Genomic DNA, 17,165 nt, shown 5'->3' on the forward strand with positions numbered 1-17,165 from the left:
TGTGTTAAGAAAATTTGCATTAAACTAAATCAAGCTAAAATTAAATAGAAAACGTTTGCTTCTACCCAACTAAAACCCTTAAAGTGTGAGTCTTTAATCTCTATGATTTTGTTCTCTCCATCTCTCTCTGTCTCTTCATTCGCTGGTTGCACATTAGGAATAATGGCAATCTCCGCGTATTACAAAGCCAACCATTGGCGAGAAACATTCCCAATTTTGTTTAAAAAAAAACCGTGCCAAAACTAACTCAATCGATGCAAAAAATAGTATACGACGAGATCTACTACTTAATTTACACTGTGCATGGCCGGACGGAACAGCAATCATACGATATCCTGCTTTGTAGTATGCTCTTTTGGCGGTTAACGAAAAATGAATTTACAATTGCTCAATTTTGTTTGTTCCATTTCATTCAAGTAGGCAAAAACTGTAGGGCACAAGACACAAAAACCCAACAAACTTCGTGTCAGATCCGAGGACGTAAAGTACACGTAACATCAAATCCATCTCTGGCCTAAGAGTAGCATCGTTTCAACTCTGATCCTTTCTCAACCATTGCCTGTACCCTTTTTGTTCCTACAAAAAATCACAAATTTAAAGTCAACAGCGCGCAAAGAACGTTCAATATTCCGTAGCGTGCACGATCAATCGCGATCAGCTTTCGATTTGATACGGATCGCCGAAACGATTATAACAAATTCACACATACAAACAAACAAAAAAGGATGTGTGAGAGAGAGTCAATTAATTACAGTTTAGCTTACTTAATTACTTTCTTTATTTAGCAGCATTTTTGTCTTGTTTTCTCGTGTTTTTGTATGTTTTACTGTGACCCTACACAATATTGGTTGTTTGTTTAGCTCAACGTTCTCTCCTTTCTCTCTCTTCTCTTCTCACTCTCTCGCTCTCTTTCGCGAGCTCTTTCCCCTAATCTGTTTCTCCGTCCCGACTTTGTCTGTTTGTGTTTGTTTTGCTTTTTAAATGTACTTTTTTACTTGCTACATTCCCCGCTGTCCGCTGTCGAACCACGCGCATCCTACCTGTCTAGGAGCGATAATTGATCGCATAATTCCTTTCTGCGCAGCACGCGCTCCTCGAGCCTTTGCAATAATGTAATGAGTAGCGCGAACAACACACGAGTTCGTTATGCTTGACACCATTTGAAAACAGCTGATATACGTTGCTTGTTGAGCCTTGCCTTGACTTCCCATCGGTGCAATCTGTCCACAGGAGTAGAGATCGCAGTTTTCCCTCGTCAGACACACCAGTCATGCACATAAGCTTGCTCCCGCCCCCTTCGCGTCCCACGGCTGCTTAAAGAGAAATGGTACTATTTCCGAAAACATGCTCGCAGGCGTCCTTACCCAACGTGTGTAACACCGCGAACCAAACGAACTCGAGCCTAATTCGAACCGTTTGCCGACGATATCGGTTGCTGCGGCTGTTGCTGTGGTGATGGCTGTGGATCGGCCAACGGATCAACCTCGTCGTCCGGAGCGATCGAGCCTCTTCGAAGCTTTTTCGCCGCACTCGTCATTAACACGTTCGACGCAGCCGATGATGATGATGATGAGGATGAGGAGGAGGTGGAGGAGGAGGAGATGGTGGTGGTGGTGGCTGCAGCCGCCTTACCCTTACCCGATCGTGTCATGCGCTTGTTGCTGTTGGACGATTCGACGTCCTGCTGCTGTTCCGGCAAGAGCGAACCGTCGGCAATTGCCAGCTTCCCGTTCGCGACACCACTAGTAGCACTACTTTCCGCCACACCAACGTCCATCACTAGCACACCGTCAACACCACTTTCGCTTCGGTAAGCGTCACTACTACTGACCACACCGCCGCCACTACCACCGTCGGTTTGCTCGGCCGAATCAACCTCGGTTTCATTGTAATTGCGCTTTCTAGCGGCCACTGTTGTTCGTCCACCGTTTCGACCCACATTGTTGTTAGTTCGCTGTTGCTGTGGCTGCTGTGGCTGCTGTTGCTGCTGCTGCGGCTGGTGTGGTTGCTTCGCAACGGCGAGACTGCTGCTGCTGCTGTTCGTACTATTCACACTGTTACCGGTGTCGGCCACGTTTCCACCACTATTGCTATCGGTATTACCGCCACTTGTTCTGGTGCCCTCACTGGGCACCAGTGAATCATGCAGTTCATTAACTAACGGTTCACCACCGCTGCCTGCCGCACCACCGTTCACTGTCGCAGTGTTACTGTTGGCGCTGCTGCCGCCACCGCCGATGCCGGGATCGGGCACCGATCCTGGCAGCAGTGCAGACAAGGACGATACTGCTGCTGCGGTCGCCACCGATGCTGCTGCAGGCAAAGCGCCAGCGGCACCGGTTGTCGGTGTAGTTCGTAACTCATTGCTATTCGTAACTACGCCACCACAGTGCGTCCGATTGCTGTACACCATCATATCTTGATCATCACCACTACTTGAACTTTTATTCACCAGTCTGCTTGCGGCGTCAATCACGGTGCCGCCGCTACTACTACTTGCACCTCCAGCACCAGCACCACCACCACCACCACCACCGTTCACTAGATAGATCGGGGTAACACCACCGCCCAGTTCACCCAGCCTGACGCCTCGACCGCCGATGCTGTCCGGACCGCCACCGTCCGGATGGTGGTAGGCGTCGTGTCCGTGGCTGTTACTGTTGCTATTGCTGTCCTGCACATCCATCATCATCATCATCGAAGAGCTGCGCTCGTCGGTGGGCGTGCTGCCGCTGGTCGGGTTGTTGCCGCTGCCGGAGAAGGGGCCCAAATTAGCCGCGATGTAGGCGCGTAGCTGGATCACCTCCTTTTCTATTTCGTTCCGCGCGTCCTTCGTCTGCTTTAGTTCCTGCTGAAGGAACACGATCGTACCCTGCATGCCCTCCACATCTTCGTCCAGCTCTTGCAGAAAATCATCCAGCTCTGTAACGGGTAATTCGGGCAGCAAAAGAAATAGTATTAATCGTACCGCCAAAAACCACGCCAATATGGGATAAGAAAGTCATTGGACGGGAAGAGACAAAGTTACAGATTGCATTTGAATAAAGCCGGAAATGGAATGATTTCGTACCTAGCTGTGATTTTTTCACCTCCTCGTTGTAGCTCTTCTGCAGCGCAAGCTCGCTCTCCAGCTTTGCCAGCCGGCCGTTCGATGTCATTTTGCCCAGCTCTTCGTTTTCCTGGTAGAGCAATCGGCATTTGGCCATCAGTCGCTTGCCGGTGTTCGAGTCCGGCGTAAACTTCCACGCCGACAGCTCGTTCTGTGTTTCCTCCAGCTTCGCCTTGGTCGCCTGCAGTTCCGCTTTAAGCTTCTGAAAGAGTATATTGACCGCGGGATCGAGCAGGGCCGATCGCAGTGCAGCCGGACCGGGCGCCTGGGCCGATTTCAGTTCCGCTATTTGTTTCTACACGAAAGGTAAAAGGTAAAGGCACACTCTCAGCATGGTTGTCAATGGTTACGGGCGTTGCAGCAGCAGCGGGAGGTGAAGCGCTGCTCGAGCAGGCCTACTTACCGAAAAGTCGCGCATTTCCTGCTCCTGTACCGCGACGCGCCGTGCAAGGATGCGTTCCCGGCGCTGAGACTCGCTATACTGTTGTTTAATCTTTGCCTCGGACTCCTTCACCGCCTGCAGCTCCTCTGCAAAGTGGTTGAGAGGGAAGGAAGAAAGATGATGATAGAGTTTGCTTGCTTGAAAATATCGCATGATCACAGGTGCGCAACGGAGAGGACAACCTTTGCATCCTTCTATGACTGCATGACGTAACCTTCAAGCTCCCCTTCCACCCATTCACCCAGGACCAAACTGAAGGAATCTGATAAACCCGGTTCAGTGAACCTTAAATCGTGTTCTTGTGTTTCTTTTGTTATTTTTCTGATTTTTACCCCTCCTTCATTTCCACCACAATTCATTTACCGACCAATGGCACGAGCCAAATTTCACCCCCAAAAACAAATGTGCATCATGTGAAAAAATGATACTATTTTTACCATTGTTTGTATTTTGATTTTCATTCCGTTTACTTTCACTAGCATTTCGCTAGCCATCGCACCTTGTTGTCCTTCTTTCGTCCTTTTTTGCTGCATGTTTTGGGTGCGTTTGAGCGCCAGGAAAGGGGCCAGAGCGCGCAAAAAACGACGCACACGACGTACCGGCACACAACGACACGACACACAAATACACAAACAATTCCACTCGAGTCGAGTCAACACACCATCATCATCATCAATATCCAACGGTATTCGCTCTTTACTTCGCTCAATTTTTGTGCGCCAGCGCAATTTAACCTCCTTTTCCCACACGTTGCAATGGTTGTAAGCTTCTTTACAACACAATCCGCGCCCGATGCAAAGAACGGGCGGTCGCTTTTGGGATTATAATGTTACAAATGATTGTAAATTTAGTTATTAAACATTCATACAGACTGTAACAGAAATCTGAAGAGCAAAATTTAGTAAAATAAGTCCAGTCTTCATCTAATTTGCCAAACAGTACGAAAATGTTCTTCTGCTCCTCTTTAACATTTATAGAGGCTTTCCAAAATCCGATTCGCAGGGCAAAAGGGGTCCCCGAAAGCATTTCAAACTATTCAATAATTAAAAAAACAGAAAGGTTTTCCAATTTACAGATAAAAAGTGTTCTTTGAAATCTAAGCTGAAGTAACTATGTTAGTTGAAATCCAATTCCGTCGCCATATCGGATCTGCTTACCTTCTAGCATTCGGTAGTGATAATCCACGGCGTGTTTGTCGGTCACATCACGCCCACGAAGCGGTATCGTAGTAGCGGTACCTGACAATACAGGTACGTTGGGATTACTGTCACCACCTTCACCGTTCGGCACGACGATGCTGCTGCTGCCGGCGACCATCAAGGAACCACATCCCGACAGAGGTAACGGCTTCGGCCCACCAATATCGCCACCAGTCAGGGAGGCAGGCGATGCTGCCGCCAGTGGCGTGGATGTGCCCCCGGTCGAACCGACCTCTACCGAGGCGAAGCTATCCGACGTGGCAGCAGCCGCTCCCTCATCGGCCCCCGGTGGACTGGAGGTGACAATGGCTGCTGCTGCTGCTGCTGCTGCCGCCGGTGCCTTATCCGAATCGCAGCTGCTCGTCGCATCGGTAGCATCGCTGGGACCGACGACCCCGGGAGCAGCATTGCTTCCATCCTGTGCAGCGGGATTGGTTGCGGTTCCACCGTCAACCTCTTTGCTGTGGCTAGTGGTAGTAAGAATGGTGGCGTGACTGCTATTGCCTCCTGCTTTGATGGCGGGAAGCGTTGTGGACGCACTGGCACCGCTTCCGGTAACAATATCCGCCGCCGGTGCTGCTGGTACACTCAGCGTGGCCGTTGCTGCTGTGGGCGGGCCAGTGTTTGTCGGTGCTGGGACAGCCGTGGCTCCTGCCACTACTGTCGCCGATGATGCAGACGAGGCGGAAGCGGTGGCCGCTGCTGACACAACATTTTGCTGGTGATGGTGATGATGATGAAGATGATGATGATGATGGTCTGGGGCAGGCTGGGCGGTCGCAGTGCTGTCTTCAGGGGCACTCATCGCTCAAACCACTTGTAGTGTGTTCCTATGCCTGTTTGTTTGTTTATCTGTACGTTTTGTGGATCTCGTTTTCAGCTCGTTTCGTTGCAAAATATCTAGTAAAAACACAGCGTACTTCGCAGCCACGTGTACAGGGACTCCGAACAGAGGAGTGCTCCTTGCGACTCCAACACTACTGAACAGTTCGTAACCACACCTTTACAATCGAAATTTGCCTTACGAAGGGCCGCTCAAGCCGGCGTCCAGAGCGCAGCTCTTATATGCTTGGGTGTATGTACCCCCCCTCGCTTGTTTTACGCTTTACGTTTCAATTTTACTCCCAAAACACAACACTTCCGAACACAAGATGCCAACTTCACCGTTCACCGGAACCGGAAAACACTGCCCTCTCGCGCTACTTCTCGCTCCACCAAACAACCGCTTCAGCACTACAGACCAATAAACTGTTCGACACGACACAGACACCGTTCTTCTTGCACTTGTAAACCGATTGAATGTTTTCTGAAAGTAAAGAATTGTAGAAGGGAAAAGGGACATTGAGCGAAGATGCGTTATTTGCGCTGATTTCAGGAATATTGAGCTGACATATTTCGCAGTCACTTCTTCCAGCAGAAAAACACAACCTTAGACCCTTGGCGTTCTTCTTCAGATTAACTTTAAATCCCCTCTCCGTTAACCTTTAAGTTGGCAACCGGATACCCGGGTATTTTTTTCAACTTTAAACTGCCATAACTTTTGATTCATTGCTTTTATTGACCTGAAATTTGCCGTAGCCTCCCAACTTTTAATTTATGATTTTTTGGTGCATAAGTTGTAATTTTAAACATCCTGTAAGTATTTTATTTTGAATTTTTTTTAACTTTACCACGTAAGTTGGCAACCAGCATACCCGGGTATTCCATACATTTTGTATGGAGAATGACGTTTCTCTTCTTCCTCATTTCGTATTGTGCTTATTTTCGAGTCAAATTCAAGCGATTCCAAATTTCAATATGACCGTTATTTTTATATTAAAATGAAAAAAACTTAATGAATAAATGAAATAGAAGATAATATATGGTCGGCATTACTTGCTTACAGCATTAAAATATAGAAAGCATTGTTTACCTATGAAAATCGTTAATTTTTTGCATCAAAACGTGTGGAATACCCGGGTATGCCGGTTGCCAACTTACGTGTGTAAATCTGGTTGCCAACTCTACGGTTAATTGGTACGGGGTTTGTGTGTATGGATTTCGAATAAACTGTGTTGTTGCGAATTTGGCTTCTCTTCATACACAGCTACTCGTCACCCTACAAAACAAAACAACGATTGTACAAACAATAATCACCAGAAAATAACCCTCCCGCATGCCATCGTGGTCCACAGTGGCGACTTTTTGCATTGCTTCAAGCGTTTTTCTTTTTTTTCGCTGCTTCTTCATGTGTTAATATCTTGATTCTCTTATTATTTTTGTGCTGCCTTTCTCCCTTGCCGTTTGCTTCCACCATTCATGCCCACACAGTCCCCACAACCGCCCCAGCCCCCTTTCCCATGCGCACAGGTGTGTGCGTGTGGCTGTGTGCATGAGTATGCGGAGGAGACCGCTTCGGCACTACGACTCGCTTGCTGGGATGGAGGTGTGTGTTTTTTCTTCTTTCTCTTCTCATTACATTATGTTGCTCCTTGTGCTTGGATCACATTCACACACACACACACACAGCTTCGTTCTAGCGCGCGGGGAGAGGATATATATGCTCGCCGTAATTCGCACTGTCTCTCTTTCTCCCCAGCGCCGAGCACCGCCGTATTTTCATTCGCTTTTGCTGTTTGCCAGTTTCCCGCCGTTTCCGCTACACACCCCCCCCCTCTTCTCCCCCCTCATTCAAACACATTCTACGGCGCACACACACGCTCTCTGCCCTACTTCTCGGGAGCACTTTCCATCTACCCTTATCTCCCCACTCTTTCCCCCAGCCTACTACACCGTTTCACGTCCACAAACTGCTGCCCACCTCTGCGCGATCATTGCGCGATGACCGCCTCTGCGTCCTCTGTGGATAAGGATTTTCCTTCTGCTTTCCCGTCAACCCCACCCCATTTCGGCCCTACAATGCTGCAATTTCAGTCTTCCATTTCATGTTGGGGGCATCCACCAGATCTGCGGACCCGTCCGAACGCGGCGGCACACGTAACAACGCCTTCAATGTGAGACTATATGCTTCGCCTTCCTCCGGTCCTCGCAACAACACTCCCACCGCACACGATGCTTATATGCCCTTCCAAAAAAGGCGGCGGTTCCATTTCCGTACAAATTCTGGCAGTTCATCATTCTCAGCAGATCGGGAAAAAAGGGAAGGGAAGCAGCATATTTAGCATGGGACACACTTGATCCTCTTGCGTGCGCATACACACACGCACACATTCACACAAGCATATCGTTTCACATTCAAACTCTACGCTGCCACACACTCTCTCTCACACACATACACAAACACGTACGCGGGCGCGCGCGCACGCACGCACGCACACAAGCACACAGGGCACACGTCGTCGCATCGGGGTAGGCGGCTCGCAAATGCAACTTTTCGTGCCAAATTTTCGCCCCTGTCCGGCAGAGCAGTGGCCGGAAATGGGCGATTTGGGGAAAAAGGAACCACATTCCACCGTTTCGGTCACCAGCGCGAAGGGCGTATGTGGCACCGAAACTACCAACACCAGCGAATCACGGTGTTCCCAATTTCGACGCAGGCAGAGAGCGGCGTTTCAGCGCCACACAGCAGCAGCAAACCACACACACCAGGGGCCAGGCCAACACTTTTCGACCACTTTTTACCGCCCGTACCGCAACCCTCCCGCGTCGAAAACATGCACTTGCGGACGCATTTACCTTGCACTGCACGTTGTCAATGTTTTCGGACCGTTTTCGATCGGTTTTCGGGGTGAAAACTTGCACCAAAAATGCTCACCACCAGCCCGAAGCCATAATTCTCTCACACGCTCGCGCACACACAAACACACACGCACGCGGGCACACACTTACGCAGCGAACGAAAAGGGGATATTTCTGTTTTCACCACGCTGCTGTTTGACAGCAAGGAGGGTTATTTCTTTGCCCACACTATGGTCGACGGCAGCGCTAACTGGTGGTCAAAAAACAGTTGTGATGTTGTTGATTCAAACTGATCGTTCGGTGTGTCCAGCGGTGCCTACAACTGCAGACTTAGATTCTTCCTTCTTATTTGTGGAGATGAAAAATGAATAAGCCGCTGATTAATTGCTGCTGTTACGTCAAAGGAGAAGAATTACATGGGCTCATTGCAGAAGATTCAGATATATATTCATTTGAAACCGTTACCACGTTTCATTAGTTTCATTTTTGCACATTCATTACTTAATCTCTCTGTAAATTCTCCAAAGATTGCGCCTTAAATCAGTACGCTTCGTTCGCTCACTCTTGTTGAATGCTGATGGAAGGGGCCAAGCATTATCGCCTGTTTACAATATTTCCATGTTTCGGTTGAATTTTGTATACTTTCCACGCTTCGATACATTTAATACGCTTGGATCTATACCGTACGGCATCGTACATCATTTATCAGCGTTTCTAATTGCAGTTTTGTACCATGGAATAAGAGCTAAGTAATTCAGCCAACGCAAAATAGTCCGGAGCAATAACTTCTGCTACTACACCTTGCTGGAATGAGCCCTTTATTCGATTTTTGTTACATTCTCTATCCCACTCTCTCTCTCTCACTCTCTTTCTGTAAATACTATTGTAAAAAAGCAATGAAAAACTGTATTGCCGAAAGATTAAAATGTCCCTTAACCGTCTGAATAATCATTCTCCATGCCAACCTTCGAATCCAAATCTATCCTTTTTTACATCTTCTTCAGCAATTTCGTTGCCTCCTCTTTGCACTGCTTGTCGTCCTCGTTCAGCACGGCCACGTTGGCCGCCAGCGTCATGAACTCTTTTGCCTTTTCCGCCTGCTTGAGCGCCTGGTACGTTTTGGCTAGCATCAAATGGTTCATCGAGTAAAAGCTGGGCTGCGTGGCTTCGGCCTTCTCGAAGCACTCGAGCGCCTGCTCGTACGTACCGGTCGGCGGCGTCGCAAAGATCGTCGACACAATCTTGCGCTGGTACCAGGGCAGATCCGCTAGCCCGTAGTAGAAGTGGCCCAGGATGTACCAGCTGGTCGGGTCGTTCGGGTTCAGCTCGACCGCACGCTGCATGTGCTGCTTGACCGTTTCCAGCTGCGTGACGCGCTCCTTTATCCCCTCCAGGCTGCTCTTCGCGTCCAGCAAGATGGAGTACCACTTGTGGGCAGCAAAGTCACCGTCGTTCAGCTTGAGGGCTTCCTCCGAGTAGCGGAAAGCTTCCCGCACCAGCTCCTCCTTGCGCGGGCTTGGCGCGGGTTTCGAAAGTGAAAAGGTCACCCGCGCGAGTCGCCACTTAATGTCGTACGTTTCCTGCGCCTAAAAATGGGTCAACCGAGCGGTGAAAGAAGGGGGGTATGAAATTATTCAATTAAGCGCCACGCCGCATCGCACTTACCGGATACTTTTGCAGGAGATCGTACGCCTCCTGGAAGTTGTTCTCGTCGAAAAGCTGATCGGCGTGCTGGATGGTCTCGCTCAGGGTCTTCACCGTTTCATCGGCCATTTTGGTGGTTTTGGGTGATTCTTGTTTGCTCTCCTTGGACGAAAACAGCGACAGAGAGGTCACGAACAGCAAAGGTCGGATGTAAACCGTGGGCTGAAGTAGTGAAAGCAAATCGTTCTGTCAACACTCGCCTTAATGTACTTTTAGAAGCTGCGCTTGGAACAGCCAACACATCACTTTATATGCATGCACTCTCGCATCGACACAAGAATCCACACAAGGGCCGTGCGGGCGTGTGTGCGTGTTTGTGTTTGCATGCATTATAGAAGAATACCTTTTGTTTGCTGCCCGCCGTATGCAGCCGACGGAGGAAGAAATTCGTATTCTTGTGTCCGATCACCACCTCTTTTGTGATACGCAGCGCGTTGATTAGTAATCGGCCGTACCGCTGAATAATGATGCTGCCTCCGTTTCGTGCAATCATGCTCTGCGATAGCGCAACGCTGTGTTGTTTGACACTTTGAACCCCCGACGACGACGACACCAGCAACACCAGCAACAACACACACAAAAACAGCTGTTGGGCTACAAATTCCGAGCGAAGAAGGGCAGGAAGGCACTATCGTTTCCCTTTCGTTGCGTAAGGTGAACTAAAACTAAACGCACTGCGTTCGATACACGAAACCGATACCGGCCTGGGCTTACGCTACGGATTTTCTCCTAAACTCCGATAAACGTTTCAAGGTCCAAAAAAAGAAAACATAAATAGATGCCTTCCTGCTCTAGGGGCACCCTTCTTATTCACACTCCTTCCAAAACCCTCTCCTTCGTAGAGCAAAACCATAACAATAAATGCCGAGTGCGGGGCTAAAGCCCCGTCTACACGTACCTCAACTTTGGTCGGACAAAAACGGCGATGTTTGACAAACAAAGCATTGCTTCATTCTCAGCAGGCATTGCTTCTGCACGTGTTGGAAGAATTCTTGTACTGACGACGCGAGTGACTTAACATTGTTCATAATTCGTAATCATTCAGTTGTAGTTCTTTTTTCTTTTACATTTCATTAGTTTATTAGATAGCGATTAGTTTACTTGATTGTCATTTAAAAATACAAAATATTAACTTTGTGGATTGTGCTAGTGAAGAATATCTTTAGCAGGAGTGTGAAGACCTTAGCCGAACTCGTGGACCTGGGCAGCTGGTATTGGTGAGTGCATTTTGGCGACTGAGTCTTGCTGGTCTTTCCGGGCAGGTTTTCTCCGAGTCTGCAGTTTTGTTGAGCAGGCTGAAAAAGTTAAGAGGAACTAGTTAATGTTTCCTACATACCAAGCATTGTCGAAAGAGTCAGGCCTATCCCGCGCCAGCAACAGCAAGCATTTCGAGACCCTCACGGACCTGAAGCTGTTCCCGATTCTATCATGGAATCGAAACTTATACCAAACTTAGCCTCAACCAACTAATAATTTAGAGTTGATGCATAACCTATCTCATTCCATGGTGATCTAAAACTGATCCAAGACCTGTGAACAGCGTAAACTAATCCAAGAACTGAACAGTGAAGGAACGAAACACTAACAAACAGAAAGATATTCACTGTACAAAGCCCCAGTAGTACCTGTTTTCGGAATTATACTGCCGGAACTCGAGTATCCGCACGGGCAGTGGGTAAGGTATGCGGTTTTGATGGCTCCAGCGAAACCGTTTCGTTCCATCTGGCCCACCGGTCCCCAAACGACATCCAGCCGGATAGCGGCGTAGTATCAGCGGTGGAAATTCCGTCCCATCGTCCGACCCGTCCAGCTTAGAGAGGCGAATCTTCTGGATCACGTAATGGATGGTTGTCTTCCACCAGACGCGAGCCCGTACAATCGACACTGTCGAAGACCGATCGTCCGACAGGACGCTCAGGTTGTTTTCACTCCGGTTCGCATACTTCGGGCACCATTCGCGGTAGGCATCGAAGAACATAAACTTGTGCTCAACGGACGACATCCGGTGATGGTGAGCACGCTTCAACGATGCCTGGGTCGGTGTATTGAGACGGGTGATGAGGGAATCCATATTACTTCCACGGCGCTTCAGCCGCTTCTTGCGATTGTGCAGATCGTGTGCGTCCTGTTCCTCCGACTTGCGATCGGTACGTTTCGTCACCTTTACGTTAAAGCGTGGCTCATTGTTAGCATCACCGAATATGCCGCGCAGCTCCGCTATCTTGATGAGATACTTCGAATCGAGCCGTATTACTTCCTTGCGCTTAATGAGTGATAGATACACTCCACACTCCTTAAAATCGAGACAGTTGTCTCTTTGAGGACAGAAGTCGGGCAGCTCTACCACCTCGAACTGATCCGTCGGTGGTACGTTGACCTCCTCTTCGGAGTTTTTGCGTGTGCTCGCTCCATCTGCGCCACCCTCGGTTCCATCGCGTTCTCCGCCCTCGGAAGCTTCGGCATTCTTGGCCCGTGCTGCTGCTTCTTGCTGTCTACCGAGTAGCCGGTTGACCAGCGTGTTTCCTGCCGCTTCGGCGAGTGCGGCCATCTCCCGCTCCTTCATCGCCTTATAGTGCACGTCGAACGCCTTCTGGTTGGTGTACTCGACTGCCCGCTGCACCATGGTATCGTTCTCCGTCTCCACGATCGAGTGCGTTTGGTAGAGTATGAACTGTACCTGCGGTCGTGACATGGCCAGCTTCAGCGTTTCGCGTTGCTTTTCGAGCAGCTTCGAAACCCGCTGCCGGCTATCGTCCGTCATTTCCGACTCGGACAGCATTTCCAACATCGAAAGATCGCCGCCACGGCTACAGATCAGATCAATCGGATCACTGACGGCACTGTACGAGCTGGGTGGGTTCGCCAGGATGCCCACCACCTTGTCCACTATCGGTGAACCGTGCGGGATATCGGCGAATGGTTCGGCGAACAGCTTCACGTTGGTCACGCCCAGCTCGGCCATATACTCGCGATACTCGGCTAGCTTGCTGCCACAACCGAAGGCCACAAAGTTGCGCACACGATTACAGTTCGCCAGCAGGGACGCCAGGTAGGCAGTGGACCGTGGCGAAGCTATGTGCGTCTGCAGTACGTCACCCTGCACCTCGAAGTAGTCGAGCAGATTGGAGAACACGGTCGGACCAATGGTAAACGAACGATCCTGTATGATGAACTGATGATCGACGAATATTTGCGATTGCACAAATTTCGACCGATCCTCCGGGTAGATGAAGAGCACCTGCGGACAGAGCCGGTCCCACTTGTAGCGATTGAGCGTGAGCGGAATGTAGCCCGTCTTTTCCCGCGGGCTAAACAGATTGAGCAAACTCTGAAAGCTTGCCGTTGCAGGCGGCTCGATCAGTTCGAAGCCAAGCTGCCGCAGGATTTCGTTCGCTTCCTGTTTCGTGCGGATGCGAAACGTGTTGATCCAGCCGGTTATGATGGGATTGGAGACTACGACCGCAACCTTATTGTCCTGCAGGTGCAGTGGTAGCAGACATTGCATGTTGTACGCACTGTTCTGGATGCGGATGCGTGTAAGAGCGGCCGCAATTTTGACACTATTCAACTCAAGACATCGTTCAATTTCTGCAATTTAACAGAGAGCAACAGCAATTCGAGGGGTAAGCATATGTTTTCCGTATCGAACAATTGGCTCTACTTACCCAGCAAGTGTGCCTCGTGAAACAGTTGATCCTTCTGTGGCACCGTATCCGGTTCGCGTTTTACAAACTTCCGCAAATACATATCGTACAGCAGCAACCATACGCGGGTCGTTTCGTGGGCAAGCTGCGAGGGAAGAAAGTCGAAGCAGAAACCATCGATAGTATAGTGGCAACCTTGAAAACTAGACAAAAGATCAATGGTACGATTTATGTTGCTAGCATTTGATTGCCTACTTACCATCGGGTAGCTTTCGTAAAAGCCAATATTTCGCAGTGCCTGTTGAAGCACCAGCTTGACTGCAAAAAAGCGAAAATATGGTAAAAAAAGAGCAGAAACTGGACTGTACTCCCCCTCGGTGCTACCACTATTTAAATTGGCCCTACGGTTCAACGCATTTCCAAACACACCCTCCATCGAACGACGGGAACTGAAGCCGGGTCATAAATTTTATGTCACATATTCTTATTGCTTTCCAATAACGATCCCCAATCATGCATCGCTTCCAATTGGTTTCGTTTCTTACTAGAAAGTTCCAGTTTTCTTAGGTCAGGGCAATGCAGATGATAGTTTCCAAACACAGGCCCGTAACAAGAACACAAGAACACAGTGCAACTATGATAACGGAATTGGTCCCAGACACGTGAAGCTTTGGACAAGAATTCATGGGGCCGCCGAATGGGGGGGGGGGGGGGGGGAGAAGGAAATTACTTTTCTACCAAACGAAGCAAACATGCAAACGATGGAAAATCCGCCAAACAAAACCAAAACGCTCGCTATTTCGTGACATCTTTATAGCCGGCTGCTACCAGGTGGCAATGTAAAGAATTGTTGATGAGGCACGCCCTGGCTTAGCGATGGCTCGGAGTGTTTATCAGCAATTTTACGGCCACCACGAACGCCACTTCTGCTGCGAAACAGCGCGAAAACGAGCCACGTTTTTTGCCAATTCACTTCACGCCGCTTATCGCAGGATCTTAGTAGGCGCTCGTGGTTTTGGTAGCAACAAGTAAGAGCACCACACACCGGGCCGTTTTCATCAATATCGATATTTTCGGAATACATTGGAGCAACTGTATACACCCAGAAGAAGGAAGTCCTTCCTCTTACCAACTCAGCAGGGAATAATACCTACACCGATAGACGTCGTAAATCATGGAGTACACTTTGCGCATCTCGTACTCGTCGTCGAACTGTACCGGCAGCGGTGGTTGGTGCAGCAACTTGCCCGCCCGCACGATGTCCTCCAGCCGCCACTGGTTGTAGGCGGCAATGTCGCAGAAGTCGATCGGATTGTCCAGAATGCAGAGGCGCCGCCGTCGTCGGAAGGAAGGCGTGGACGAATCGCCGGACGCCGGCGAAGTCATCGGCGATACCACCTCATCGATGGATTTGGCCTTCACCTCCCAGTAGGTGTGGTCGACCTTCTCCAGGGAGCTCTTCAGCTGGCTGCACGCGGTTGAAGAATGAAGTACTTATAGTTTCTGAAAGGCAATTACCGTGCGTGCAGTGAAAACTGGGGAGCGCTGGTGTGAGTGTGAATCGTGACAGTTGAGCAAAACGTTCCGCGTTTGACCTGGATACGGTTCCGCACCGCAATGCGACTGCTGAGTTCCCGTGGGAAGGGCACAGCCTGCTTGTGGCGGGAAACCGAGCTTTGAAGAATCAATCAACCCGGGTCCGGGTGGGGGTGGGGGTAGCGCATGCAAAAAGTAGACTATTTATTTGACGAACCGCAAAATGGGGAGGGGGGCCCTCGCCACCTCGCGCGAGTTTCTCTTCGTTGCGGAAGTTCTTTTCGTTCCTCAGGGGGGGGGGGGGGGGGGGGGGAAACGCGTGATCGCTTTATGCAATGTGTCGCGTGCAACAAAGTGTGTGTGTGTGTGTGTGCAGCTCAGGCAGGGCAAGGCAGTAGGTCAGAAACAGTTGCACTTGTCGTTACTATTCAATTCCATCACTTTTCACTGTCATACTACCGCCACTCGCACCGATACTGTCCTTGATCTATTGCACTATTTTTGTGAGCGAACAGGTCAAGTGCGTGTTGTGTGTATCCTTTTTTCCCCCCCAAAGCACAAACTCACATGCCTTGCTCCGTGGCCGCATTGATCTTCTTCTGTTGCTCAAGCAGGCGGAAGTACTGCTTCAGCTGCCATTCGAACTCACTCGGCAGCTGTAACGGTACGCGATCGCTTGCCGTGATCGTATGTCCAAAGGCGGTGATGGGTTTCGTCCTACACAGCAGCTCCTCCAGCACGAGTATCTCGCGCAATATCTCCGGATAGACGGAGAATATATCCGCTCGGCTAACGTAAAACAGATGATTGGATACCATCTTTGACACAACCACCGGGTCGGTGAGCATTGGGCGCCACGGCACCAGGACACGCACGACCGCGAGCTTCCGACGACGACCAGCGACTGTCGTCTGGCAGGAAATGTTGGCCGCTTCCTTGTTCGCTCAATGCAGGCTCGTCAGTAACGACGCACGAACATCGTAAATACAGCCACACAGGTGAGAGACCGTACCGGGTGGGGTGGCGCGCATAGTCTTCGCTCGTTCGCTAGGGAAGGCGCTCGTTTGAAAGAGCGAATGCACGTGGTCACGAACTTGTTACGGGACAACAAGCAAGGCAAGTTGTTTTGCACTTTAAGCACGGTACAGAGTGTGCCCTACATTTGGGAATATGCTCAAGCGAAACTACGATGAATTCGTTACCTTTGGCAAATGTCACCGAGTTTACTTGCAGCAACTATTTTCTGCCCTTAAATCCTTAAAAAGGCCATTCACATGGGAACACTTACACTGGGCACTGTGGGAAGCAAAAGTGAAGCGAAAACGATAAAACATCGCGTACACAAAAGTTTATCGCCTGTTAAGTTTGCCAGCCCGCCGCCCTGTGCGTTGTGCGGCGTTTGCTTACGTTTCGTGTGTGAACCGTACACAGGGCCCTGGAACGGACCACACGCCGACCCACAAAATGACGCGCCTTTACAAGGTGCATAAATTATGTTCGCCACTTGCCTGCCACCAGACGCGTCACGCAAAGACAAAACTTGGCAGCTAACAGCACTGTGCGCTGTGTAGTGTCTGAGCGTTTGGAACCACAAGCGGAACGAACAAGTTTCAACAACACTCTCGAACTCAAACACATAGTTCAACTCGCATGTGAACTCCCGGCTCTATGCCGTTCGGGGTAAATGGGATTTTCCAACGGTGATAATGATCGAAAGGATTTAGTTACGACCGGAATGGAATGGAATGGTGAAGAGCCCGCCACTCCTGTGGTGTTAAGCTGTTGAGTTTGGGGCTCATTTACTTACCTCGTTGTGTGCGCGAATGCTACCAATCCCAACGCGAAGACTCTGA

General features: G+C 49.7%; 3 protein-coding genes across 6 annotated transcripts; all 3 read right to left on the bottom strand.

Moving 5' to 3' along the window:
* Nucleotides 1-811: 811 nt before the first annotated feature.
* LOC4577927 (serine-rich adhesin for platelets) lies at nt 812-8,599 on the bottom strand. 4 transcript variants are annotated; one of them, XM_061655725.1, is made up of 6 exons: nt 8,426-8,571; nt 6,731-6,848; nt 4,709-6,056; nt 3,513-3,637; nt 3,071-3,404; nt 812-2,922 (listed from the first exon to the last, which is right to left on the bottom strand). In XM_061655725.1, the coding sequence occupies exons 3-6, from the start codon at nt 5,553-5,555 to the stop codon at nt 1,403-1,405; spliced, it is 2,826 nt and encodes a 941-aa protein (XP_061511709.1). In that variant the 5' UTR covers nt 5,556-6,056; nt 6,731-6,848; nt 8,426-8,571; the 3' UTR covers nt 812-1,402. The 4 variants fall into 4 exon arrangements, with proteins under 4 accessions (XP_061511709.1, XP_061511711.1, XP_061511708.1 ...); XM_061655727.1 differs by lacking the exon at nt 6,731-6,848 and having other exon boundaries at nt 7,551-8,599; XM_061655724.1 differs by lacking the exon at nt 6,731-6,848 and having other exon boundaries at nt 8,426-8,582.
* Nucleotides 8,600-9,200: 601 nt separating this feature from the next.
* On the bottom strand, nt 9,201-10,967 carry LOC1280346 (regulator of microtubule dynamics protein 1). Its single transcript, XM_001238262.4, has 3 exons — nt 10,476-10,967; nt 10,094-10,294; nt 9,201-10,014 (listed from the first exon to the last, which is right to left on the bottom strand). The coding sequence occupies exons 1-3, from the start codon at nt 10,623-10,625 to the stop codon at nt 9,418-9,420; spliced, it is 948 nt and encodes a 315-aa protein (XP_001238263.3). The 5' UTR covers nt 10,626-10,967; the 3' UTR covers nt 9,201-9,417.
* A 207-nt stretch (nt 10,968-11,174) lies between these two features.
* LOC1280345 (uncharacterized) lies at nt 11,175-17,147 on the bottom strand. The gene is made up of 6 exons (XM_061655723.1): nt 15,880-17,147; nt 14,931-15,244; nt 14,036-14,094; nt 13,798-13,921; nt 11,758-13,720; nt 11,175-11,427 (listed from the first exon to the last, which is right to left on the bottom strand). The coding sequence occupies exons 1-6, from the start codon at nt 16,158-16,160 to the stop codon at nt 11,295-11,297; spliced, it is 2,874 nt and encodes a 957-aa protein (XP_061511707.1). The 5' UTR covers nt 16,161-17,147; the 3' UTR covers nt 11,175-11,294.
* Between the last annotated feature and the right edge of the window lie 18 nt (nt 17,148-17,165).

Source organism: Anopheles gambiae, chromosome 3, assembly GCF_943734735.2.
Source record: "Anopheles gambiae chromosome 3, idAnoGambNW_F1_1, whole genome shotgun sequence".
Lineage (NCBI taxonomy): Eukaryota > Metazoa > Arthropoda > Insecta > Diptera > Culicidae > Anopheles > Anopheles gambiae.